The sequence below is a fragment of the Phyllostomus hastatus genome, unplaced genomic scaffold (assembly GCF_019186645.2).
Source record: "Phyllostomus hastatus isolate PE091 unplaced genomic scaffold, TTU_PhHast_1.1 phas_scaffold_39, whole genome shotgun sequence".
Classification (NCBI taxonomy): domain Eukaryota; kingdom Metazoa; phylum Chordata; class Mammalia; order Chiroptera; family Phyllostomidae; genus Phyllostomus; species Phyllostomus hastatus.
The window spans coordinates 25,562,729-25,588,402 of NW_025334028.1; the positions used below are offsets into that span (position 1 = coordinate 25,562,729).

General features: G+C 42.4%; 1 protein-coding gene across 4 annotated transcripts in view; it reads right to left on the bottom strand.

The window, feature by feature from the left end:
* The window catches only part of BDH2 (3-hydroxybutyrate dehydrogenase 2), a 28,841-nt gene extending 3,167 nt beyond the window's left edge, over window positions 1-25,674 (bottom strand). Inside the window, exons 1-8 of one of the 4 annotated variants that reach the window (XM_045820193.1) lie at window positions 25,590-25,674; window positions 22,588-22,667; window positions 21,642-21,720; window positions 19,863-19,959; window positions 18,077-18,185; window positions 13,074-13,134; window positions 12,336-12,449; window positions 8,642-8,700 (exon numbers count right to left, since the gene is read on the bottom strand). In XM_045820193.1, the coding sequence (XP_045676149.1) occupies window positions 8,642-8,700; window positions 12,336-12,449; window positions 13,074-13,134; window positions 18,077-18,185; window positions 19,863-19,959; window positions 21,642-21,720; window positions 22,588-22,659 (591 nt within the window). In that variant the 5' untranslated portion in view covers window positions 22,660-22,667; window positions 25,590-25,674. The other 3 variants (XM_045820192.1, XM_045820194.1, XM_045820191.1) reach the window with 3 other exon arrangements.

The following is a 25,674-nucleotide window of genomic DNA, read 5'->3' on the forward strand; positions in this document are numbered from 1 at the left end:
TGAAGTATTATGCACTCACCTGCAATTCCTTCTGAGGGTAAAAAGCAAGGTGAGTCTACAGAGGTACCACTGCTTTGGAACCATAATCATGCATGATACAAAATATGTGAGAATATCATTACTATCATTAATTGTGGACTAAGCAGATCAAGCAGGGCTACGGTGACTACCTATCCACTGAAACTATTTTGTTATACTGTGACCTACAGACATTGTGAAAGATCAGAAAGTTGATATTAAAGAAGAAGGCTTTTTAAAAGTTGTAGTAAAATACACCTAATGTGAACTTTACCAACTCAACCATTTTTATTTATTTATTTATTTTTGTTCAAGTACAATTGTGTCCCTTTCCTCCTACCTCTTCCCAACACCCCACCCACCCCCACCTCCTGCCCTCAATACTACCCTCCTTTGGCTTTGTTCATGGGTCCCTTATACATGTTCCTTGATGACCCTTCTCCAATTTTCTCCCATTATCCCTCTCTCACCTCAACTCTGGTTACTGTCAATTTGTCCTTTACTTCAATGTCTCTGGTTATATTTTGCTTGCTTGTTTGTTTTGTTGATTAGGTTTCATTTATAGGTGAGATCATACAGTATTTGTCTTTCACTGCCTGGCTTATTTCACTTAGCATAATGCTCTCCAGTTCCATCCACGCTGTTGTGAAGGGTAGGAGCTCCTTCTTTCTTTCTGCTGCATGGTATTCCATTGTGTACATGTACCATAGTTTTTTGATCCATTCATTTACTGATGGACACCTTAGGTTGCTTCCAGCACTTGGCTATTGTAAATTGTGCTGCTATGAACATTGGGGTGCATAGGTTCTTTTGAATTGATGTTTCAGTATTCTTAGGGGATAATCCTAGCAGTGGAATTGCTGGTTCAAAAAGCAGTTCTATATTTAATTTTCTGAGAAAATTGCATACTGTTTTCCACAGTGGCTGTCCCAGTCTGCATACTAGGGTTCCCTTTTCTCCACAACCTCACCAGCACTTGTTGTTTGTTGATTTGTTTATGATGGCCATTCTCACTGGCATGAAGTGGTATCTCATTGTGGTTTTAATCTGCATCTCTCTGATGGCCAGTGATGCTGAGCATCCTTTCATATGTTTCTGGTCCCTCTGTACATCCTCCTTGGAGAAATGTCTGTTCAGGTTCTTTGCTCATATTTTAATTGGATTGTTTGTTTTCCTGGAGTGGAATCATGTGAGTTGTTTACGTATTTTGGAGATCACACCCTTTTCTAAGGTATCATTGGCAAATATATTTTCCCATATGGTTGGTTCACTTTTCATTGTGCTGATGTTTTCTTTAGCAGTGCAGAAGCTTTTTATTTTGATGAAGCCCCATTTTATTCTTTCCTTTATGTCCCTTGCTCTAGGGGACACATCAGTGAAAATATTGCTGCATGGAATATCTGAGATTTTCCTCCCAATGTTCTCCTCCAGGACTTTTATGGTGTTGTGACTTATGTTCAAGTCTTTTATCCACCTTGAGTTTATTTTTGTGTATAGTGTAAGTTAGTGGTCGAGTTTCATACTTGTGCGTGTAGCTATCCAGATCTCCCAACACCATTTGTAGAAGAGGCTATTATTACTCCACTTTATGCTTCTGCCTCCTTTGTCAAATATTACTTGACCATAGAGACTTGGGTTTATTTATGGGCTCTCTATTCTGTTCCAGTGATCTATGCGTCTGTTCTTATGCCAGTACTAGGCAGTTTTGATTACAGTGGCCTTGCAATATAGTTTGAAATCAGTTATTGTGATCCCTCCTGCTTTGTTCTCCTTTCTCAAAATTGCTGTGGCTATTCGGGGTCATTTACAGTTCCATATACATTTTTGAAATGTTTGTTCATTATCTGTGAAATACGTCATCAGTATTTTAATAGGAATAGGAATTTAATAGGTATTTTAATAGGAATTGCACTGAATCTATAAATTGCTTTGGGTAGAATGGACATTTTGATGATGTTAATTCTTCCAATCCATGAACATCGTATATGTTTCCATTTGTGTTTTCCTTAATTTCTTTCTTCATTGTTGTGTAGTTTTCTGAGTACAAGTCTTTTACCTCCTTAGTTAGGTTTATTCCTAGGTACTTTATTTTTCTTGTTGCTATATGAAATGGAATTGTTTTTCCTGATTTTTGTTTCTGATATTTCATTGTTAGCATACAAACATGCCTTTGATTTCTGAATATTGACTTTGTATCCCACTGTTTTGCCAAATTCACTTAGTATGTTGACTAGTTTTTTGGTGGAGTCTATAGGGTTTTCTATGTACACTCTTATGTCATCTGCAAACAGTGACAATTTTACTTCCTCCTTTCCAATTTGGATGCCTTTTACTTCTTTTTCTTGTCTGATTGCTGTGGCTAGGACTTTCAACAATATGTTGAATAGAAATGATACAGGCAGATATACTTGTCTTGTTCCTGCTCTTAGTGGGAAAGCTTTTAGTTTTTGCCCATTGAGTATGATGTTGGCTGTAGGTTCCTCATATATGGCCTTTATTATGTTGAGGTATGCTCCCTCTACTCCTACTTTGCTGAGTGTTTTTATCATAAATGGGTGCTGTACCTTATCAAATGTATTTTCTGCATATATTGATATGATCATGTGATTTTTTCTTTCCTTTTGTTTATGTGATGTATTACATTTATTGATTTGCTAATATTGTACCATCCTCACATCCATGTGATGAATCCCACTTGATCATGGTATATGATCTTTTTGATGTACTGCTGGATGTGGTTTGCCAATACTTTGTTGAGGATTTTAACATCTATGTTCATCAGTAATATTGGCCTGTAGTTTTCTTTCTTTGTTATGTCTTTATCTAGTTTTGGGATTAGGATGATGCTGGCCTCATAAAAAGAGTTTGGGAGGCTTCCTTCTTCTTGGATTTTTTGGAATAGTTTGAGAAGGGTAGGGGTTAGTGCTTCCTTAAATGTTTTGTAAAATTCTCCTGTGAAACCATGCAGTCTAGGGTTTGTCTTTGCTGGGAGTTTTTTGATTACTGTTTTGATTTCACTAGGTGTTATTAGTCTGTTCAGGCTTTCTGCTTCTTCTTGATTCAGTTTTGGAAGATTATGTGTTTCTAGAAATTTATCCATTCACCCAGGTTTTCAAATTTCTTGGCGTAGAGTTGTTTGTAGTAATTTCTTACAATCTTTTGTATTTCTGTGGGATCAGTTGTAATCTCTCCCCTTTCATTTCTGACTTTATTTATTTGGGTCCTCTCTCTTTTTGTCTTGATGAACCTGCTTAAAGGCTTGTCAATTTTGTTTATCTTTTCAAAGAACAGCTCCTGGATTTACTGATCCTTTAAATTGTTCTTTTAATCTCTATGTCATTTAATTCTGCTCTGATCTTGGTTATTTCCTTCCTTCTATTCACTCTAGGCTGTCTTTGTTGTTGTTCCTCCAGTTCTTGTAGATGTAGGGTTAGCCTGTTTATTTGAAATGTTTCTACCTTTTCAAGGTAGGCCTGTGTCACTATGAACTTCCCTCCCAGGACTGCCTTTGCTGTGTCCCATAAGTTTTGGACTTTTGTGTGTTTATTTTCATTTGTTTCCAGAAACTTTTTGATTTCTTCCTTGATCTCATTATTAACCCATTCATTGCTTAATAGCATGCTATTCAATCTCCATGAATTTGAGTGTTTTTGAGTTTTTTCCTTGAGGTTGGTTTCTAGTTTCAGGCCCTTGTGGTCTGAGTAAATGCTTGATATAATTTCAATTTTCTTGAATTTGTTGCGACTTTTTTTTGTGTGTTCTAGCATGTTGTCTATCTTTGCAAGTGTTCCGTGTGCATTTGAAAAGAATGTGTATTGTGCTTCTTTGGGATGAAAGGCTCTCTATATATCAGTTAAGTCCATTTGGTCTAGGGCATTGTTTAATGTCACAATATCCTTGATATTTTGTTTGGAAGATGTATCCATTATTGACAGTGGGGTGTTAAACTGCCCTAGTAGAACTGTGTGGCTGTCTTTCTTGAAGTCCTCCAAGATTTTCCTTATGTATTTGGGTGCTCCTATGTTGGGTACATATATGCTTATAATCTTTGTGTATTCTTGATAAATTCTTCCCTTGAGTATTATGAAGCATTTGTTTTAAAATCTATTTTGTTTGATACAGGTATTGCTACACCAGCTTTTTTTTTTTTCCTGTCCATTTGCTTGTAATAATGTTTCTTTCTTCATTTTCAGGTTGTGTGGGTATTCTTTCTTCATTTTCAGGCTGTGTGGGTATTTTTTTCTGAGCTGGGTCTCTTGTAGGCAGCATATGTGTGGGTCATATTTTCTTATCCATTCAGCTTCCCCATGTCTTTGGATGGGAGCATTCAATCCACTAACATTTAAGGTTATTATTGAGAGGTACTTATACATTTTTCTCCCTTCATACCTGTGCTCCTCTATTTCATGCTCTTTTTTCCCTCTTCTTAAAGCAGTCCCTTTAACATATCTTGCAGTGCCAGTTTCATGGAGGTGTGTCCTTTCAGCCTTCTTTTGTCTGAGAAGCTCCTTATTTGGCCTTCCATTTTAATTGAGAGCCTTGCTGGGTACAGTAATAGTCTCAGTTTCAGCCCTTTGATTTTCATGATTTGGAATATTTGATGCCATTCCCTTCCGGCTTGGAGCATTTCCATTGAGAAGTCAGCTGCTAGCCTTATTGGGCCTCCCTTGTATTTTACCTCCTATTTCTCCCCTGCTGCCTTTAATATTCTCTCTTTGTCTTTAAAACTTGGCATTTTAATTATGATGTGTCTTGGAGTGGTCTCTTTGTGTTCATCTTAATTGGGACTCTCTGTGCTTCCTGAATTTGTGTAGCTTTTCTCCTCTTCAGGTTCAGGAAGTTTCTTGTCATTATTTTTTTTCATACAAGTTTTCTATCCCTTGCTCCTTTTCTTCTCCTTCTGGTATTCTTATGATTCAAATGTTGTTGTGTTTCATGTTGCCCTGAAGTTCCCTTAAGCTATCTTCATATTTTTTGAGTCTTTCTTTGTGCAGCTGCTATACCTGGGTATTTCTTTGTACTTTGTCTTCCAGCTCACTAATTCATTCCTCTTCCTCATCCGGCCTGCTTATAATTCCTCCTAGTATATTTTTTATTTCAGAAAATTTATTCTTCATTTTTTCTGGGTTCTTGTTCATACTTTCTACTTCCTTTTTCATGTTGTTGTAGTTCCCACTCAATTCTTTGTCTTTGTCTTTGAGTTCATTGAGTACCCTTATAACCATTCTTTTGAATTCTGTATCTGATAGTTTTCTTCTTCAATTTCACTTAGCTCTTTTACTGAGGAGTCTTCCATTCCTTTTGACTGCAGGTTCTTTCCTTGCCTCCCCATATTAGGTGACTCTTTCTGTTTGTTTCTGAGATTCCACATGCCCTGCTTTGCCAGCTGGCTTTGTTGGGAAAACTTTTGTGGTAGGGTTTCTGTGGGACTCAGTGGTGTGGTCTCTTTGATCTCCTTGTCTGGATGCTCTAGGGTTGCTCTTCCTTCTGTTTGTGTGGGCTCTCTTGCTGTACTTGGGCTTTACCTGTTGGTGGCTCTTTTGTTGGTGGGTTCTCCTTTCCGGCAGGTTTACTGGTGTTCGCAACTCCCACCTTGTCTTGTATGCTTTTGTACAGGCTTTGGTTAACAAAGCAATATTACAAGACCGCCAAACCTACGCCAGCAAACAAAACAAAACAAAAACCCTCTACCACATCAGCAGTCTCTACTGCAATAGAACTAATATTAATAAATGTGAAGAGGGATTACAAATACTATATGATATGACAAAAGGAACATGAGATGACTAGAAGAGAAGAAAATGTGTGGTAAGAGGGAGGAGCATCGACAAGAGTTGGGATAGAACTAAGGTGAAGAAAGGGAGACAGGAAAATTTACAACATAAGTTAAACACAAAAGGGTGTGGGAACAATAGGGTAAGAAGAGGGCAGGGTATACTATGAATTTTGAAGTAAAATTGAAAAGGTACCGGCCAATGGGAGCAAAATTGCAGAAAACCCACAGTAGGGTCCACAGCAATGCCAGTTGAACAAAATTAATAAAGGTGGAATGGGTATAAGAATATTGGAGAAAAGTGAAAAGTGAATTATGAGAGGTTTGCAATAAAGAAAAATGATTTTGAGAGGGTGGGGCAGCAAACTAATAAGGGTGAGGAGTAAAGTCCAGGTTGAGAGAGGGAAAAAAAGAAAGAATAAAAAGGGGGAGAGAGAAAATAATAATGAGATAAAATTTCTTACTCAAGTGGTCAGGGGCAGGGTGAAGGCTAAATGGAGTAAGACAGTAGGAGAGCATTCTGTAGGATTTAAAGTACTAACAAGTAGATAACCGATAGGAGATCCTTTGGAGAAGTATAGCAATAACTGTGATATTGCACCCAACTAGCCACTTTTTATAAAAGGTAAAAAATACATAAGACTCTTATTAGAAGGGAAAAGAATGTGAGCTGACTTTGGAAAGCAGAACACTTATGCGAGGTCAGATAGTGAAATACAGTGAGGGTAAGGAAAAGAAACTTGGCATAGTGTATGAGGGAGCAAAGTTAACCACAACAATAATAAAGCTAAGGAAGATAGTGAAATGGATAAAGACCAGGGAAGGGTACTGTGTGGGATTTGGGGTAACAATAATATGATAAGAAATATATAATCTGAATAAGAATAATAAAAAGTAAAAGCCCAAGAGTAGTGTGTTACTGGAATATGAGTGAAGTGAAAGAAGAAACATTTAAATGCAGTATGAGAGGAAGAATAAAGAAAACCAATCAAACAATGAAATCAAATAAACAAAACAAAAAAATTAATTAAATGGAAAGAAGAGAAATGAAAAATAAAAAGAAAAAAGAAAAGAAAATGCAAGTTCTGAAAGATAGTAAAGTGAAATTTGTTTCAGCTGTTGGTATTCACCTTCTGACTTTTTTCTGGATCTGTCTCTGGTCTTCTCTCAGCTCCAGGTCTTTTTGTTTTACACTTGGAAAAACAAAAAATTCTCCTGCTGACTTTCAACCTGCTAAGCGGGTTTTGCTGGTCTTCCCAGATGCTGCAGGCAGAGTAGGGCTGGGCTTGTATTTTTCCTTTCCTGTGGTTCCCCCAGGATGGGGGCTCAGTCTGGTCCACAATAATCCCAGGTGTCCAGTTTCCAGCCCACACCCTCAGAGCACGGTGTGGCCCATACTGTCCACTCTGCATACATGTGCCAGGCCAGAGCCTCTAACCCACCTCATTGTGCAACCCTTTGATTAGTTTGTGAGGTGCACTGAGTGGGGGCAAATTGCACTCCTCCACCTCCCTCTTTGTTGGCCTGGGCGCTCTGCATATGAAGTCCCTTCGGCTCAGTTCAGTTCTGTTGAATTAAGTCTCTCTGGGCTCTGTTACCTCTCTGAGCCCCTGCTGCTCCCCTTTGATCAATCTGTGTGGTGTCTTGAGTGGGAGCAAATCATGCCCCACTCCTCCCTCTTCACTGACCCGGCTGCTGAGCTCAAGAGTTCCTAGCACAGTGGCTGAGAGCCTCTTTTGAATGAATTCCCCTTGGTTGTGGATGGCCATTCCTAACAAGCACCTGGCTTTCCACACAGACCAACTCCCTTACTAATGCACAGATTATCTGGGTCACAGCCAGTCAAAGCCCATCTCTTCTCTCATCTCCAGATGTCACCTGGCTCCCTGATTTCTCTGGCACTGTCCTGGCCAACAACCACTGTCCCAGCTGGGGTATGCTGCTGGCTGGTACTGTGTCTTTATCCCCTCAGCAACTTTAAGCATCAGGTCTCTCCTGGCTTGGGTCTGTGACTTCCCCACTCTAGGAAGGGAGGGAGCTGTTAAGTTACAATCCCTGACCTGGCTCTCCTCCAAAGCTCCTGCAACAGCCTCGGTCTCCAGCGCAGGGCCTGGGGACCTTCCCGTTGGCCTACAAAATCCCCTTACCGTCTGTTTCCAAGCGTCCTCCTCTACAATGTTTGGCTTCCAAGTTTCATATCCTGAACTATTATTCTTAACAGCACTGCATATAGGAGTTATTCACTTCATGCTTCTGATTATTGGCCAAATTGCCATAGTACAGAAGAAAGAGTATAACTCTGGAGTTGAATGGTCCAAGGACATCCTGTTTCTGTTATACGTTAGCTATGTAGCCTTGGGCATGTTGCATCTCAACCATTTTTAAACATGAAAAAAAAACCCTCACCTGAGGATATGTTCACTTATTTTAAAGGGAGAAGGGAGAAACAGGGAGGGAGGGAGAGACATTGATCAGTTGCCTCCCTTATGCTCCCAGACTGGGGATCAAACCTGCAACCTAGGTACGTGCACTGACCAGGGATCAAACATGCAACCTTTTGGTGCACAGAATGATGCTCTAAACACCGGAGTCACCTGGCCAATGTTCATCTTAACCATTTTTAAATGTGCAGTTCAGTGGTGTTAAGTACAGTACCCTGTTGTGAAACCAATCTCCAGATCTCTCTTCATCTTGCCAAACTCATTGAACGGCAACTCCCCAGTCCCACCCACTCAGCCCCTGGCACGCACCATTCTACTTTCTGACTCTGAATCTGCCTACTTTAGGTAAGGAAGAGGGCATTTTCTCACCAGAAGATTTAAACACACTTAAAAGAATAGATATACCTACCGCTTCAGGATTTGGCCTGGCTTGTATTCTTTCTTGTAGAGATGGGGTATCAACTGTTCCTAAATCAAAGGGAGACATTCAGCTTCATTACTTACTTTAACTGAAAAAAGAAATTGACAATTAAACTTCCTTTCCATGTGATATGACAGTCAGTGAAATCCTTCTCCATGACTTCCTGCACCTGCCTACCTTTTTTATTTAATAGGCTTATAACCTCTTTAATAACATTCCTATGACTTTTTAAAAAAGATTTTATTTATTTATTTCTAGAGAGGGAAGGGAAGGAGAAAGAGAGAGAGAGAGAAACATCAATGTGCGGTTGCTGGGGGCCATGGCCTGCAACCTGGGCATGTGCCCTGACTGGGAATTGAACCTGCGATACCTGGTTCGCAGCCCGCGCTCAATCCATTGAGCTATGCCAGCCAGGGCACATTCCTATGACTTTTAAAACACAGACTATAGTTCTTTGTGATGCTAGGCAAAGACTCTGGGTGAAGAGCCCAGCATTCCCAATATATACGAGTATATACAGGATCCAGCAGAAGTAATGCCTGTTTGAGTGTGGTTGGTAGGGTAATAAAATGGGTGCAATAATTTATAGTTGTAATTTGAACATTTTGCCTAAAATGTCATGTGTTGTGCTTGAGCGTGATATTGTTTTGTTACAGAATTATATGCTTATGACTTTGTAATAAAAAGGGGGCATTATTTGTGCTGGACCCTGTATTTTAGTCACATTGTGTTAACACAATACTTTCTGGATTTTAAGCACTTTTGCATGTATTATCTCAATTAATCCTCACAATCATCCTGAGATGTAGATACAATTGTAGAAGTCCTTCACCAGTACACGGATCCAGACTGCCTTGGTGCTGTCAGAGCCATTCTTGCTGTCAAGTTCACTCTGGAGATCCCAAGGGACAGCTGCATGACTGTCCCAGTACTCCAGAATTCAGGTGTTCTAAATTTTGCTCCTCATCTTGCCTATTTTTATTGGTTTCAAATTCCTATTTTTATCGGGTTCAAATTCCTATTTTTATCACTACCTCATGTTTCTCATCAAAAATATAATTTGAAATTGTTTCACTTAAAAAAATGAATGACAATAAAAAGTTTTAAATTCCACTCAGTTCAAGTTCCTACAGAGCAAGTCTCCCAGACTTTTTTGTTTACTTATGTGTCTGTAAATTCTCTTTGGAGGGCAGTTTTTTTCCCTGCCTGACAGTACTCCAGGGATCACATGATCTAAGATCATAATAAATGATTTTGCAGTAGTATCCTCAGCTTCATCTTTAGACCATGCTCCTGAGAATGCCACAGATTTGATATTTGCCTGGAAACCACTTCTTAATCTTATCATTATTTGCCATTTCTCTGGAGAGGCATCATTTGTCATTTCTTCAAAATCAGCAAATCCTGGCTGTTATTGGTTAACAGCCCCTATTTTAGTTTCTCTTTCTCCTCCCATTTTACTATAAGTGGGCAGCACTTTTGAATACCCTGGGTGGAAATTGCCTTAGCTGGATAACCCAGTTCATTGGAGTGTTTTCTACCTTCCATGTTACTACAGGGAATATTTAATAAACTTTCTGAAATCCGATACCAAAGATCTCCTTGTATCAGTTTTCAATAATATTTCCTCACTTCTCTCATCAATAGCCTCTTTAAAGTATATTCTTCCAACATGTGCTCAAGGCACCTGCATCTTTCACTTAAAGGATTAAACAAAAACAAACAAACAAACAAACAGACAAACAAGCAAACAAACAGCAATTCATGGACACAGACAACAGATTAGTGGTTACCAGAGAGGAGGATGGGGGGTGGCGGGAGGAGGAGGAGGGTGTAGCGGGGATAAATGGTGATGGAAGGAGGCCTGACTTGGGGTGGTGAACACACAGTGCAATATACAGATGATGCATCGTAGCATTGCATGCCTGAAACCCATTTAATTTTATTTGCTGTGTCCATGGCACAGACTGACACACCGTGCCATAGTCTGCATGAGTCCGGTGTTGGAGAGTTGTGACTGCACCGCCTCCGGCGCCATCCCAGACACAACTGTTTCCAGTCAGGTTTTCTTGTGTGACTGGCTCAGTGAGTCACACTGGTTCCTTGTTCCAGAGAGTTTGAAACATATTTTCCAAGCTCCTGGAAAGTCCAGCTGCTAAAACAACCATATTTTCCAAACCATTTTGCCATTTATTCCATTTGGTAAATAGCACCAAAAATAGCTGAAGTCCACATATCAGCAGTATGTAAAACCCAGTGAAACTGTCTCCCGTGTGTACCTGCTTTTATTAGTGTTACCTATTTTTACCTCTCTAGTCCAAGGAAAAGTAAGCAGGACACCTCAATCATGGAAATGCTATAGCTTGCAGGGTATTTGGTAGTTTCACCTCTTTCACCAGTAAGTCGGTGGTGTTCACCCTGAGGGGAGACCTTGACATGTTACATCAGAGTCTCCTGTGGGGCCAGCCAAATCACAGGCATACCTAATTTTATTGCACTTCACTTTAATGTGTTTCACACCTGTTAAGTCTTTTACAAATTGACTGTAAGACCCTCCAGCAAAAAAGATTATGAGTTGCTTTACTGCCATGGTCTGGAACGTACCCACAGTACCTCCGAGGTATGTCGGTACAGTACACAGTTTTCTCCATCAACTGCCTCCCCAAATTCTGGCATGCCCTTTGGGTTTTGAAAGGTACCACAGGTAATTGTGAAACTATATCCCTCTCCAACTCATCAGTACCAGTTTCGAACTACTGAGAGAGACTTTGATCCTGGATATGCAGTGTTTAATTTCTTTTCAGAAAGGAAGTAAATAATTGTTCTTAGGCACCTTGTATTCATTTGGGGTGGGTGGATCCAGGTAAAAGGGCATATCTACTTAATAGACATGCCCATAGTTACTAAGAGGAGAAGTTATTCCCATAAAATGTTATTGAATGCTTTTGTTTAGATAAATTGAATGTCCTTACTACAAATAATGAATTTTGCTTTTCTCCTTTCCTTTATATGAGAGGTCAGCATACTTTTTGGTAAGCAGCCAGATGGGAAACCTTTTTAGCTTTGAGAAACATTTGGTGTGTTACAACCACTCAGCTCTGCCTGAGCATGAGGCTGTCCGGCCAACACGCAGCAGACTGGGTGTGGATGTGCTCCCACAGAACTGTATTTACAAAGCAGGTGGCCACCAGATTTGGCCTACAGGCCTTGTTTGCTGGCCCCCCTTTCTTATAGCACAAAGGAAGGTATTAATCCCTCCCTTTAATTTATGGGCCACCCCAGGTGATTTACAGGACTCAGCGGCTCTCTGTCATCTGGAGGCTCCTCCTACTTTTTTCCCACTGTCCTAACAGTGTGTCTACTTTCCCTCTTTCCCCTGAAAAGGTCATCCTTGCCTGCTTCCAAGACACCAAGACCTGGCCTGTGCTGTCTCTTAACCATGTGGTTTGGAGTTGCCTCATGCACAGAAGTAACTTTAAGCCCTTTGCATCTGTGGCTTATTCCTAACGACTTAGCCTCTCTATCCCAATTATCTTAATAAGCCTATGCTCTTTTCTTTTGAACTTTTCCCGATGACAGGGTACAATAAAACATGGAGTAAACAAGCTTATGTAGATATCTTTCACAGTGGCAACCAGATGTCAGCAAGGACAAGGTCACAGCCCTACAGGGTAGAACTCACCTGGACACACGCAGTTGCACCTGATGCCCTGCTGGATGAAGTCTGCAGCCACGGCCTTGGTGAGGCCAATCACGGCTGCCTTGGTTGTGCTGTACACACATCTGTTCACCACTCCTGGGGCAGGGGGGAGGGTTCGACAATGGAAGGAATAAAAAAAAACAACAGTCTCCTTTAGACAGGGAGCACAGAGAAGTGTCCCAGTAACCATTGTCAGGTTTTCTTCCCCTAGTAGGGCCCAGATCCAGTGTCTGTGAGGCAGTCCCCATAGCCACAGGCAGTCACCTCCCGGCACTGTGATGGCACTTTGGCACTTCGCACGAAGCTCTGTCAGGAGACTGTCACACTGTGGAAGGCATGTGTTTACCTGACACTCGCTCCCATTAGAACTGGGAATTCTTTGGGAGCAGAGGTACTTAGTGGGTGATGCATACAACCTTTTCTGATTAATTGAATGGGTAAATGTTTCCTTCCCCCTCTTGATTCCTTCTTCCCGCTCTTGATTTTCACCTCCATATTCATTAGAAGAAATAAAAGGAGGACAAAGCAAAAATCCTCTAATTTTATTTTATGACTGGTTCACATCTCAGGCAAAAGGACTAGTAATTAAGGAATGCAATACCAATTTTTAAGAAGCGGTGTTGGAGTTAGGTGTTGGGTTTGTGACTTGGACTGTGCTTGCTCCCTTAGCTCTGGATGGTGTGTGGGTGTGTGCATCATCACCCCAGGAGACAGGCCTACCTTTGATGCTGGAAGCCACAGAGGACATGTTGATAATGTTGCCAGATTTCTGAGCAAGCATCTGCCAAAAGAAAACCATTTTTTAAGGAATGCCACTCTGCAGGCTAAAAATACTACCTCGTTTAAAGATCTGCATTTACTTAGGGTTTGTAGAACCATCCTGTTAGCTATTAACACTGAGTGCTTTAAGCAGTTGTAACGCTCTCACCCTATCATTGCTGGGAGCTTATGGCTCAAGCTGCCGTCTCTGGCAGGAACAGTTCCCAGGGGGTTACCACCTTCCTGGGGCATAAGAGCATCAGCAAGACCAAGAATGAACTGTGAGCTAAGTGGAAGGACGGTAATCCTTTCTATGTGTTCCTGATGTCGGAATACTCTCATTTCCATTCAACACAGTATTTGTTGAATTCCCACTGTGGTTGGGCATTGTGCTAGGTCCAGGAGATGCAAAGGCAAATGACACGGTGCCTGCCTGTAGGCAGCTGCCAGTCTGATTGGAGTGGCTGATTTAACCAGCCTCCAGCGACAGCAGAGACCTTCACAGAGAAGAGGGTGGTGGTGGGAAGGGACCACTGATCCAGGCTGCGGGACACCCAGAACTGGCTCTTCAGGAGGAAATATGTGGGTTGATTTTTGGAAACTAGAGTGTTAGAAAAATAAAAGAGAAGTGTGTTTGAAGGAGAGGGAACCCTAAAGGGCTCTGTGGAGGAACTGGGAGGCAGGGATGGGTCTGGCTGCAGTGCAGGGTCAGAGGAACGAAGCTGCAGGGGCCACCAGGGCGAACTGTAGGCATTTGGGCTTCACCCGGAAGGCGAAGCAGTGGTGAGAATGAAGGGTTCAAGGCAGGGGAGGAGCAGTATGTTCAGACTTGGGGTTATAAAGATGGCTCTGGTATCCTGTAGAGGAGACCCCTGGGACCTGAGGCAGTGATTTAGGAAAGGGGCGATAAAAGCAGAAATGTAGAAATGTCTGGACAACAGAGGAGGAGGTGGCTGAGGCAGCAAGGGAAGGACTTGGTGAGTGGTTACGTGCAGCCTGCCCCAACTACAGAAGTGTTTCCTAGGAACACCTCCCTCAGAACTCTTCTGCTAATGCTAACGTTTGCACTTCCTGAAAGGAGGGTCCCTGGCTGTTTTGTTCTTCTAGACAGAGCACACAGTAGGTGGTCAATACAATGATGAACCAAAATAAAGCGCAGACTACTGGGCCCTGACCTAACCCTAAAGGAATATGTAATGAAATAGCTGCTCCAAGTTAAAAAGTTTTCAAATGAACTTTGTATGTTATTAATTATAACACATATGTATGTTTTCAAGATAATACATGTATGGGCAAGGACAGGAGTACCCAAGAATGTTTTGGGGGGAGAAGTAAGATGTGGGGAGAATTCCTGCCTCGTGGGCGCTAACTTCTCACTAAATCAGAGGCTGAGGAAATGACCATAAGGAACCAGGGCAGACAGTGGACAGGAATGTGGTGAAGAGTTCAAATTGGGGGAAATGAAAGAACCAGTGAAAGGCTAGAAGAAAAAACTGCATGTTCTGTATCATGAAAACCAGGAGAAAAGCTTCTAAAAGAAGTCTTCACCGAACACAAACAACTTCCGTGGGGGTGTGTGAATTTCTGCAGCAGCTCTCAGACAAAGAGGTGCAGGCTCAGGGCAGGCGGACGACTGGCTGGGCCCGGGGTGAGGCTGCAAGACTGTGCTTCCTTATGGCATTCTTCCTACGTGGGTACGTAGCTACTGACTGCACCTCAAAGCAGATTCTAAAGCAACCCTAAGGCATTGTGCTGGGTGGACTAACAGGACCCACGGAGAGCCTGAAGTCAAGAAAAATGGCAGAGAGAAAATATTCACCCCAACTTGTCTGTCTATATAATAAAGAATGTAATAATGCAATGAGGTTCACACCAAACGAAATGAAACAAAACAAAACAAAACAAAAACAAACCAAACAAACCTGGACAGTTAGTACAGTACAATGATGTTGAAAACCAAGCCTTGAAGCTATTCTTATCAAAATTAGTAAATAGCATAACCCATTTTTATTCATTTTATTATGCAGTTTTATTGAGCTATCATTGTCTTATAGAACCCATTTTTAATACACATATAATACATACAGCCCAATTTAATATATAAAGATGGGCTATTAAGTAAGTTCACTGTCCAATCCTCTGAAATGCAGTAACTCGGGTAAAACTTTAGGACATGTGGTGCTGCCTCTTGTCCCCTGTATTATCCATTCAACCCAGGTCTCTCTGCTGACTCTGGAGCCCTCAGTCCTTGTCTCCTTCCATTCTGCCTTCTCAGCCAGCTCAGTACCTGCCGCCATTGTTGAACGCTCCTCTCAGCTCCCCATGCATGCAACAGTCCTCTCTGGCAAGGACAGCTCTAACATGAAATGCCTGGTACATACTGATGCCACAATACGTAGGACGGATGTCCCAGAAACTCAGGCAGAAGCTGGAAAGATCTCTAAAGATTCCCTATAGCTTCATCCCACTCTGGCCCAGCCCTTTTCTTCCCCTTGACCAGAGCTCAGCTCCTAAACTAGGCAGATGTTGGCTTTTGGATCTTCAGTGATTCCACGCCTGACTTCCAACTGGACTGACAAGCCAGATTTGTATATTCATTCAACAAAGTCTTCTAAGCACCTCTACCTGCTGGGAGCCCTTCTAAGGTACAGCAAAGGGTTAAAAATTCCACATATGCAAATTATTGCCATAACAGATTTTCCCTTCCATTCCATAGTGGACCTTGGATTGTATATGACCTCTTCTTACAGTATTTTCAGCTTGCTCTCTGCCTTTTGATTGATCTTCCAGTTTTGGAATGGTTTTCTGTCTGTCTATCCATGAACAAGCATTTCCTACAAGAGTTCCTATGTTTTGTCCATCTGATGTTTCAGATCTGCCTAAGCTCCCATCCTGGCCTCCCCTGGAAAGTCCCAACCAGTTCATGTGCCCCGTGGTTACCAAACACAGAGCATCCTAGACAATGAGGTCTGGAAGGGGCTGCCTAATCTATCACCCTCATTAAAAAAAAAAAAAGATGCTGAGAGGGCACAAGTGCTGTATCCCAGTTTACAGAGCGAGTTAGGGGCAAAGGTCAGGCAATACCTAAGGTCTTCTGAGGACAGGGCCAGATTTGACCAGTGGCACTGACTCCTGATTCCCCATTCCTGTCATTAATGTCTCGTGGGATTTTTATTTAAACAAATGAGTGTTACTGGCTCGTGTGGATTATTAAGATGCTTTAAATCATAGACAAACTCATTAATGTACAAGTCAGTATTTGACATTTTAAGTTAACACTTATGTACATGTTTGTATTTCAGCATCACTGCATCTACTCCTGCTTCTTTCACTGACATTTGTCAAGCCTTCCAGACCTTGGGCTGGTTGTACAAACGAGCCCCACCCATGTGGCACAGCCACGCCACGGCTGCCTGAGCTTCCCCCTTGACCACACCTCTGCCTCTCTCCCTATCCAATGCTAAGGATCCAGCTTCCAAAAACACATTCAACTTCCAAATAACACAGATTCTCATGAACTCTAAATGAACAAAACAGGTAATTTATATATATATTTTTAAAAAATTGCTACTTCAACATTCTGTGGATTTAAGCAAAGATCCTGTTCAGGCACTAAATAAGTAGATTAAAAAAATTCCTTTGTTACTAAGTCAATTTTCCTAATTTTCTTTTTAACATTCATCCGGGAAGGAGAAAGAGGGAGAGAAACATCAATGTGTGGTTGCCTCTCACGTGCCTCCTCCTGGGGACCTGACCCACAACCCAGGCATGTGCCCTGACTAGGAATTGAACCAGCAACTGTTTGCATTGCAGACTGGTGCTCAATCCACTGAGCCACACCAGCCAGGGCCATCTGGATCCTTCTTGACATCAGGTGGAATTGTTAGAGCAAAATATCAGCCTCACCGTGTCACTGTAAAGCTCTCTCCGGCCCTGGGTTGGGAAGCTGCAGTATGCCCATTTTCTCATCCAGTGGCGAGGAAGAGAGTGGCTCTCCTCCCTTCACTGTAAGGGTTCAACTTACAGTCCTGAACTGAGCAGGCTCTGCACCCGGTCAGTCCCTTCCACTGTCTGGGCCTCTGACGCCTGCTACTGTGGGCTTAGAAGCTCATTTGAAATTCACGCCTCCCTCTCCCAGAGCACCTAGTGTGGTGCTTTTTGTCAAAAGGTACTTAATGATGGTAAAATAAAATTTAAAATATTGCTGAGTTGTGAAGGCTGGAGAATTCAAGGGTAGCTGACTCAGGAGGAATACTATCTCTTCAGCACACACTGTGTCTTCCCTGTTTGGGGTCTCTGTAGCTTAGCTAAAAACAGGAGTGTTGGCAGAAATCTCAGGGTACAGAGCAGCAATGGGGCACATCCACCTTGAGGATATGTGCCTAGACACCAAAATTCAAGAAGGGGCACAGATTCCAGGGTTCAAACCCTGGCTCCAACCACTTGCTAGTTCTATGACCTTGGCAAGCCACACAGCCCCTCTTCACTCTCCGCACTGCGATGTGGTAGGGTAGTGCCTGCCACGTCAGTGTGCCGCCCCTCGGCCTGCCGGCTGCCCCTGTTCCAGGAACCCCCTTCCCAGGCACTCAGCTGGGCCAACTGATATCCTAGCCTCTGTTTCTTCATGGTACTTACAACCACCCATGATACGTATTTGTTTGATTACATATTATTCTGTCTCACCCCTCAAAAAAGGGGACTCCCTGATGGAGGGACTTTGTCCTGTTCTCTTCTGCACCTAGGATGGAGCCTGGCGTGTAGAACGTGCTTAATATTCCTTGAATGGATAAACCAGAAGGCTCAATGAGTTAATTTATATTAAATGCCTCGATGTAAATGTTCAATACAGGTTAGACATTATGTCAGCTGTCGTCACTCTCTGGCATGTGTGGGGATCCTTTCTAGGTGTTCAGTGAGGAGCCCTAAGTACTCGGCGGGGCTCAGCCTCCTGGAGACGGTCTTACTTTGGGAAGAAATGCCTTGATCATCAGGTACATGCTGCGGACATTGAGGTTCATCGAGAAGTCCCAGTCCTTCTCTTCGCAGTCCAGGATGGTTCCATGGTGGACAAACCTGGAGCAGTGAGCAAACAATGGGGGAATGATCACTTAGCGAGATTTCGAGTCAATTTTCTCATCATTTTTATTACCACATATTAACTGAGACCACTGTCTCATCCCTTACCAAGATTTTTAACAATTCAAACATAAGTATCACTTAGTATATTAGTAACTAGCCCAATAACTTAAACTAAATAAATTTATTCAAAAACAGTATCCTTCTTTTAAAAGAAGAAGGTGAGAGTTTGGGGTCACCAAACCTAAGAAGCTCTATACCAAGTGCACAGGGAACATTGAAAACAAATTTAAATCAGAACAGCACACCTGCCCTGACTCCTATTTCAAGAGCAACAGCGCCCCCACGTGGCAAAGATTTAACATTCTCTGGGGAAAAGAAGAGGTGAGGAAAATAGCATCTCCTGGTAGCAAAGTAACATTGCTACTGTACCCTTCTAACATATGGAGAAAACAGAACAAAATAACACAAAAACCTTAAAATAAACTTCACAAAAGATTCCTTCAGGAATCTTTCTAAAGACTGGAGTCCTAAGTAATTTCACTCTCCCCTGGACCAAAATGATGTAATTAATGATACAATATGACTGGTTATGACTATACTTCCAATTCAATCGAATGACAGAAAGAACCACAAGCTCCATTTCTATACTCTTAGCTGAAAATTTAATAAATGCTCAAAAACTAATTTTTTTCTAGCTGATTTTGTCATGGTTCTGCATATATTCTTATAAGAGGGATGAGCAGGTTGTTTATAAAATAGATCGTCACAAAATGTCACTTTGACTTAATTCCTATACCTTGTAACACATGGTAAACTACATGGTAATACATGATAAACTATGGCCAGATTGAGGCTTCCCCCAGCCCCCCAGGCTCTGAAGCATGGTTAGGAAAAAACACAAATATATATTAGAAGGTTCTAGGATTTTTCTATCAATCCAGCGGCACAAATATAACACTACATGAGAAGAGTGGAATTTCATAATGTATCAACTTAGCTTCTGTGTCAGCCTCAATTGTACTCTTTGCTACTGTCGTGCCCGAGAGGGCACAGTATTAGCTAGCAGTCACTGCATCTACAGGTAGCTGCTCCAGTTCCAGTCTCATCATTCACGTCTAGTGCCACCCTAGGAAGTTTAATGGAGCCATGCCTTTTGTGCTGCATACAAAGGAACAATACGAAACTGCTTGCTGGGATTCATTGTCCTAGTAAGAAACGCTGAGCTTGGAACAGTGTAAAGGACTTGGTGGAATGTTATGCCAAAACTTGGGAACATCTGCATTTCAATAAACTGAGTTCTTGGCTTATAATAAATATGCTTAGTTTTAAAGACTCTCTGCTGGAAAACAGTCTTGCACTTTATTTTATATGTCCTGGTGGAACATCAGTGGCAAGCCCATTGGTGTGAGCTTGTCACCAGACTTAACGATCAACACCTTTCCGTCAGCACCAGCTATCTCGAACAGGCCTCCCTGCCTTCAGTCCCCGAACCCGCGTCTCTTCTCCGGCAGTCTACTTGAAGTAAAAATTCTGTTCCAAAATTAAGCCATGTTTCCCAAGGACTATATTATCGTTCATGATGAATAATTTGGCCATATTATCAAAATTCTTTTAATGAAAGTCACAGAAAACTTTCTGTAAGGACAGTGAAATAAAAAAGTTCTGAATTACCCAGCAACATTAAAGAGAACATCAAGTTTCTCAACTTCTTTGGCAAACTGATCAATTTGTTTTTTCTTCGTGACATCAAGAGCCCGCGTTTGAATACCTGAAAAATAAAACAAGAGGTACTATTTCCCTATACCCAGAAAAAACATCTAGCCTTGGAGACTCAGCTGCTTGGGAGTGTGGAAACCGCGGGCCTGTCCAGTTAGGCTACACGGGGCTGCTGACCATTAGTAGGGTCTGAAGAATCTCAGCAGTCAAAGCCTTAAAGTCTTCCCCACTGGGCCTCCCAGTAACACACCTCTCCCTTCGTTTCTCTCCATTCTCCGAATTGATTAATGAATGTCCTGAGTAAAGACTTTCCAGGGAGGTATAAATGATCCGCCCTAGATGCTTCTCAGTAAGCAAGCAGTAACAACTGCACGTGGGCTCTTCCAGCTTGCTCTATCCTCCAGGGGTTGAGTCGCACGTACAGAAATTCTGAGTTCTGTCTGTGTGTGCAAGGGCAGCGTGGTGGGAAAAGAGATGATTTCTATGTGTGAGTTTAATGTTTATTGCAATCCCATTATTCATTGACCTGACTTTGTTGGTCAAGGGTCTCTTCACATATTTCTGGCCTAAAATGCAGGAGGAAATGAGGCCAGAAGGAGGGATAAAACGTCCGAGGCCTTGAAAGATCTGCCCGGCGGCTGGGAGAGGTGCGCTGTGCTAGTGACTAGAAAATTCCAGACGTTCTCTAATGAGAGCCACCCCATTATTGTTATGTTTTTTTAAACCGACATGGTCTGTTATTCTCTTTTGGATATAAGGAAAAACTATGCATAAACAAAGAAAGGGAAGACTGAAATTGAGGGTCAGGAAGACTCCTTTCCTTTCCCCTTCGTACTTTCCAGTGTAACAGCTAGCTCTGCTTCAAGCTGGAGGAACGGTAACAACGTTCGGAGGCCTTGTTTGTGTTGGTGCGTGTAGCCTTTTTTGTTCTGAGGAGCAGCTAACTGAGGAATGAGGTCTCTGTTCGATTTCTTTCAGAGTGACTCCGATTGGAGTTATTCAATCCAATTGAATTGGGTTGGATTTGGGCTCAGTGAGCTGCAGTAAGGGCTGACAAACACATAAATACTTTGGGCGATCTCTCTGGGTTTCAAATCATGACATGTGATTTAGGGCAGAGCTGTCTCCCATGTGGTAACCACTAGCCAGAGTGGCCGCTGAGCAAGGCAGGTAGCCTGAACTGAAATGTGCTGCCAGAGTGAAATACACGTGGACAGTGAAAGTTTAGTATGAAAAATAAAAGAATGTAAACTATTCCATTAATAATTCTTGACTGAGTATATGGAGTTTAATAAAGTACATTTGTGTAAATGAATTTTCACCTGTCTCATTTTCCTGTTTTAAATGTAGCCACTGGAAAACTTAAAATAACACGTGCAGCCCACGTGGTGTCGCTGAGGGGGCGCCGCTGCTAGAAGGGGCGGGTGCAGAAGTGAATGCAGTCCTAAAGAGTAAACAACTGTTACACTTCCACATACAATTTTCTTATTAGGTACTGAATCCTTCAACATGTTGGATAACTGAAACACTATCTAAACGTTTGTTTACACCTTTAAGTATGCAGATTTTGTCTGTAGGTTCATGGAATCTAAACTTGGTTACCAGAGAGTCAGCTCTAAAAAGCAGGCCAGTGGAGCTGAGCAGCTAAGGAATTCTCTTTCAGAACCTGAGTAGTGTTCCTTGATAATACCCTGTGGACTCTGAATCCCAAGTTCAAGCGGCTGAGTTGCTTACCTGGGTACTTTTCCAGTTCCTGCAGTTTGGACTCATTGATATCTGTGGCTATGACTTTGGCACCTTCTCTTGCAAAAGCCTGGTAGACACAATGCACAAATAAATGCTTTGTTTACTTGGTTAAACTGCTCTCATGAATGGAGAGTCATTCAGCCTTTTCCCTTTTACCCTATTTTCATTGCTACCCCCTCCCCATAAAATATGTGGAATTTTAAACTAACTAGTCTCACCTCACCTTCCCATTGTTGTTTTTATCATTAATTAGAATAGCACAAAATATACTGTGTTTGTCATCTAGCTTTGTCCCCTTAAGTAATGTAAAATCTATGTGTTTTAATAAAACTACACTTCTGTTATTAATACCACTCAAAATACTGCTCTGTGACTTGATAGCCCATTTTTAGCAGGTTTTTATTATATCCCCATTTCTTAGTATGTTCCAAATAATAAGAGAAAAATGGGTCATTTTAACACTTTTCCCCTTGAAAGTATACTTCTATTTTCATAAATGGCAAACCATACCCTGCCATTATCCTTAATGTGTAGGATATTAGCTCAGGTGTGGGGTATGATGTATGACAGTCGCAGTGACTGGACAGGCTGAACTCTGAAGTCCTTTATCTGAACTGGCATAATTTCAGAAAGCTGTGCACTCCTGTAAGGCCCCACAGTGAATTCCCATGGTGCACACTGAGAGAAGTCTGTTTCTCAGAATCAAAGGTTATCTGTAGCGTCACATAACAAACACATGAGGTGTTTATTCTTTCATCTACCTGGGGTCGGGAGTAGCGACATTTTCTTTTTGTAAGTTTAGACAACAGAAGCACAAGAGTCAATAAAACAAAAACAAAAACAAAACAGTAGAGCAGAATTAGCCAACCATGGAATCTGTCTACACACTTCAACACTTCAACAGGGAGCGAGGAAACAAGAGATGGTGACTTACTAAGGCAGCCGCCCGGCCGATCCCCTGAGCAGCGGCTGTGAGGATGATGACTTTCCCATGAAGTCGCTCCATAACGGAACCTGTGGTTTAATCTAAAGTCAGGTTTATTTAATGGCTTACACAATAGCACACGGTTGTGTGCCAGCAGTAACATCCAGAGTGGATAGTTCAATGTACACCTTTAAGAACTTGAAGGCAGTACCTCTGTACAAACAGTCCCATCATCTGATACTTACTCTAAATACTTAGATTTGTATATAAAAAACATTTAGCAGAATCCACTGAAGTGGTAACTGAGGCTGACATTGGACTTGAACCTACCTTTCATTTCTTCAGGACCTGAAGAAGAGGGCCTCTGATGCTGATCGAGCAGGAGTGGAGTCCATCCCCTCACCACCGCCACCATCCTCCCTACTGCTGTGGCTCTGTGTGTGTGTGTGTGTGTGCATGCACGCACCCTGACTACGCAGGAGCTTCTTGCTTTCTCATGTGAGCTCTGGTCAGGGATTGCACTATTAATCGTCTACGGTTTTTCCTTGTCCCTTACAAAGATGTCATGATTGGCCTCAGGGACTCATTGAGCACAAGAGCTGGAAAACCAAATCATGAGCAATACCCTGATTCTGCAGAGGAGGAAACTGACCTGGCCCACTCAGAGTCCTGGAGCAGGTCAACAGCACAGCCGGAGCCAAACTCAGGCCTCCTGGCTCTTCTGCTGTGTGAACTTTCCACCCACAAGGCTGCCAGTCCTCTTTTAAAGTTTAAGCCTACAGCAGTGACACTTTAATGGACACAATCAATCATTTTTAAAAGGCAGGACTGAGAAGTTCTGACATAGGGGAAAGAGAATGTGCATGAGGTATTTGGCCTGTGCTCAGCTTATCGATTTTATGGTGAGGAATGGTTAGTGATGAGGTTGGGGTGGTAAAGAGTCAAATGATGAAATGACACTGTCTTCAGGGAACCAGGTGGCTTCTCTTATGCTGCTGTCTTTAATGTGTGCCTCTGACCTCACACCAAGTCACAGAAAAGCTGCACTGCTTCGTCCCAGTGCATCAGATAGGCATCCAGGCAAAAAAAGGGGCAGGTGGTGGTGAGTTAGGTGGGTGTTGAGTGAACCAACCCAAACAGTGCACGTACAACTAACCTAAACAACCCCTCTGCTCAATTACCTGCTTGATAAAGTACAGGTAGCTAGCTAGTCCGTGTAGAGGGCACACATGATCTATTCCTTTTTTTTAAAAAAAGGATTTTATTTATTTATTTTTAGAGAGAGGGGAAGGGAAGGAGAGAGGGAATGAAACATCAATGTGTAGTTGCCTCTTGTGTGCCCCCTACTGGGGACCTGGCCCGTAACCCAGGCATGTACCCTGACTGTGAATCAAACCAGTGACCCTTTGGCTCACAGGCCAGCACTCAATCCACTGAGCCACAGCAGCCAGGGCTGTTCCTTTCTTTTTGAACTTATCTCTGTTCTCTTCAGCTCTACTTGACTTTTTGCTGTAGTCAGTGGGTGTTTCCATTTCAGGCCTCTACATTAAGAGGGGCTAGTTCCTCCTGTGGGCAGTCAGCACTGAAGGATTTATGGGAGAGTGCGATGGGATCAGAAATGTACTTTAGAAAGATCACTGTGGAGAACAGACCTGGGCAGCGAGAAGGGGTGCATGATGAGACCTAGCCTGGTTACCAATGCACTAACTTCAAAGAGATTATGTGCTTTGCCCAGGGTTTCCCAGCTATGAATTCAAACCCAGGCCTGACTGCAGGTACAAGGGAACCTAGTTTGGGTTGCTCTTCTCAGGAGGACCTCACACACACAGTGGACCCCATGTGGGGCCAGGGCCCTGAGCCTCCTGGACCTGGGTACTGGTGGCTGACCAACAGGCTGCCTGTGCTCTCAAGCCCATGCTGAATCAGTGCTGAAGCCACCTTTCTGTGGGCCAGTGCCTGAGAGTGGCGTGAACACAAAGGCAGACACATTTCTAATAGACACAAGGCTCCTCCCATGGGCCTCGGTGACCCTCCTGCAAAGGCTCCCACACAGCCTGGCGTTTCGCCCCCTCCCCGTTGGTGCTGGCTCTTCCGGCCTTACCTAGCTGTCTCCTCAGATTCTCTCACACCACCATTTCCCCTAATAAAACCCACGCCTGTTCTCTGGTTAAGTGCACATTTGTTATTAGACGGAGAAGCTGAGCTTTTGTGGTACCTGACCTCTGATGCAATGAATTTGCATTGTTGCTTTTCCTTCCTACAGAAGTGATACACTTTCATTTTAAAGACGAAAAGAGTTCAGAGATATATTCAATATATACTTTAGAAAGTAAGAGATTCCAATAATCATTACCCTCCTACAAACCCGGGCTGTCAGTTCACACGGTTGTCATTAGTGACTTACGGCACATGTCGCTGTGAAGGCGACCGAAGTTTCCCGTTGACACCCTGAGAAGCACTTACGGAGCACCTGTTGAAGCACAAGCAGGCCTTCTGCTCCCTGCCTAAACCTTTCCCTGGCTGCCCTCCCTGTCTGTCTGTGACCGGACTTTGGAGTCAAAGCCTCACTGTTAGATAAAACTGCACAATCAAACTGAAACAGATTTATCTGGGAGAATGAGAGCAAACATGGCCCGCGGTGGAGAATGAGGCAACTTTCAATACATCCAACGGGAAAACCACACATCATACCTTTCCTACTGTAAATACTAAAGTCAAAATGTTAATTTCTGACTCACAGAGACACAAACAGAATTTTCAAAAACTCTATCTTGATGAACCAGAAAGAAAAAAGTTCACCTAAGACACTGTGAAATTCCCTCTTCTTTGACTATTTGGGAAAACTTACTAGTACACCAGAGTTTCAAACTCTTTAAAAACCCACACTTATCCAGATCTAACTGCTAAAATTAATCCTGAAATAGATAAGGTACAGAACAAAGCAACATGTAAAAATTCAACCTTCTGTTTCCCAGTCCAAAGTTTCATTAAAATACTTTAGGAACTCTTACTTTACAGCAGCAATGGATGGCGTCCTCCTGCTCACTCAGCCAGCAACAAACTTGAGAACTTCGTGCAGAAGAAAGTCAGGCGCTT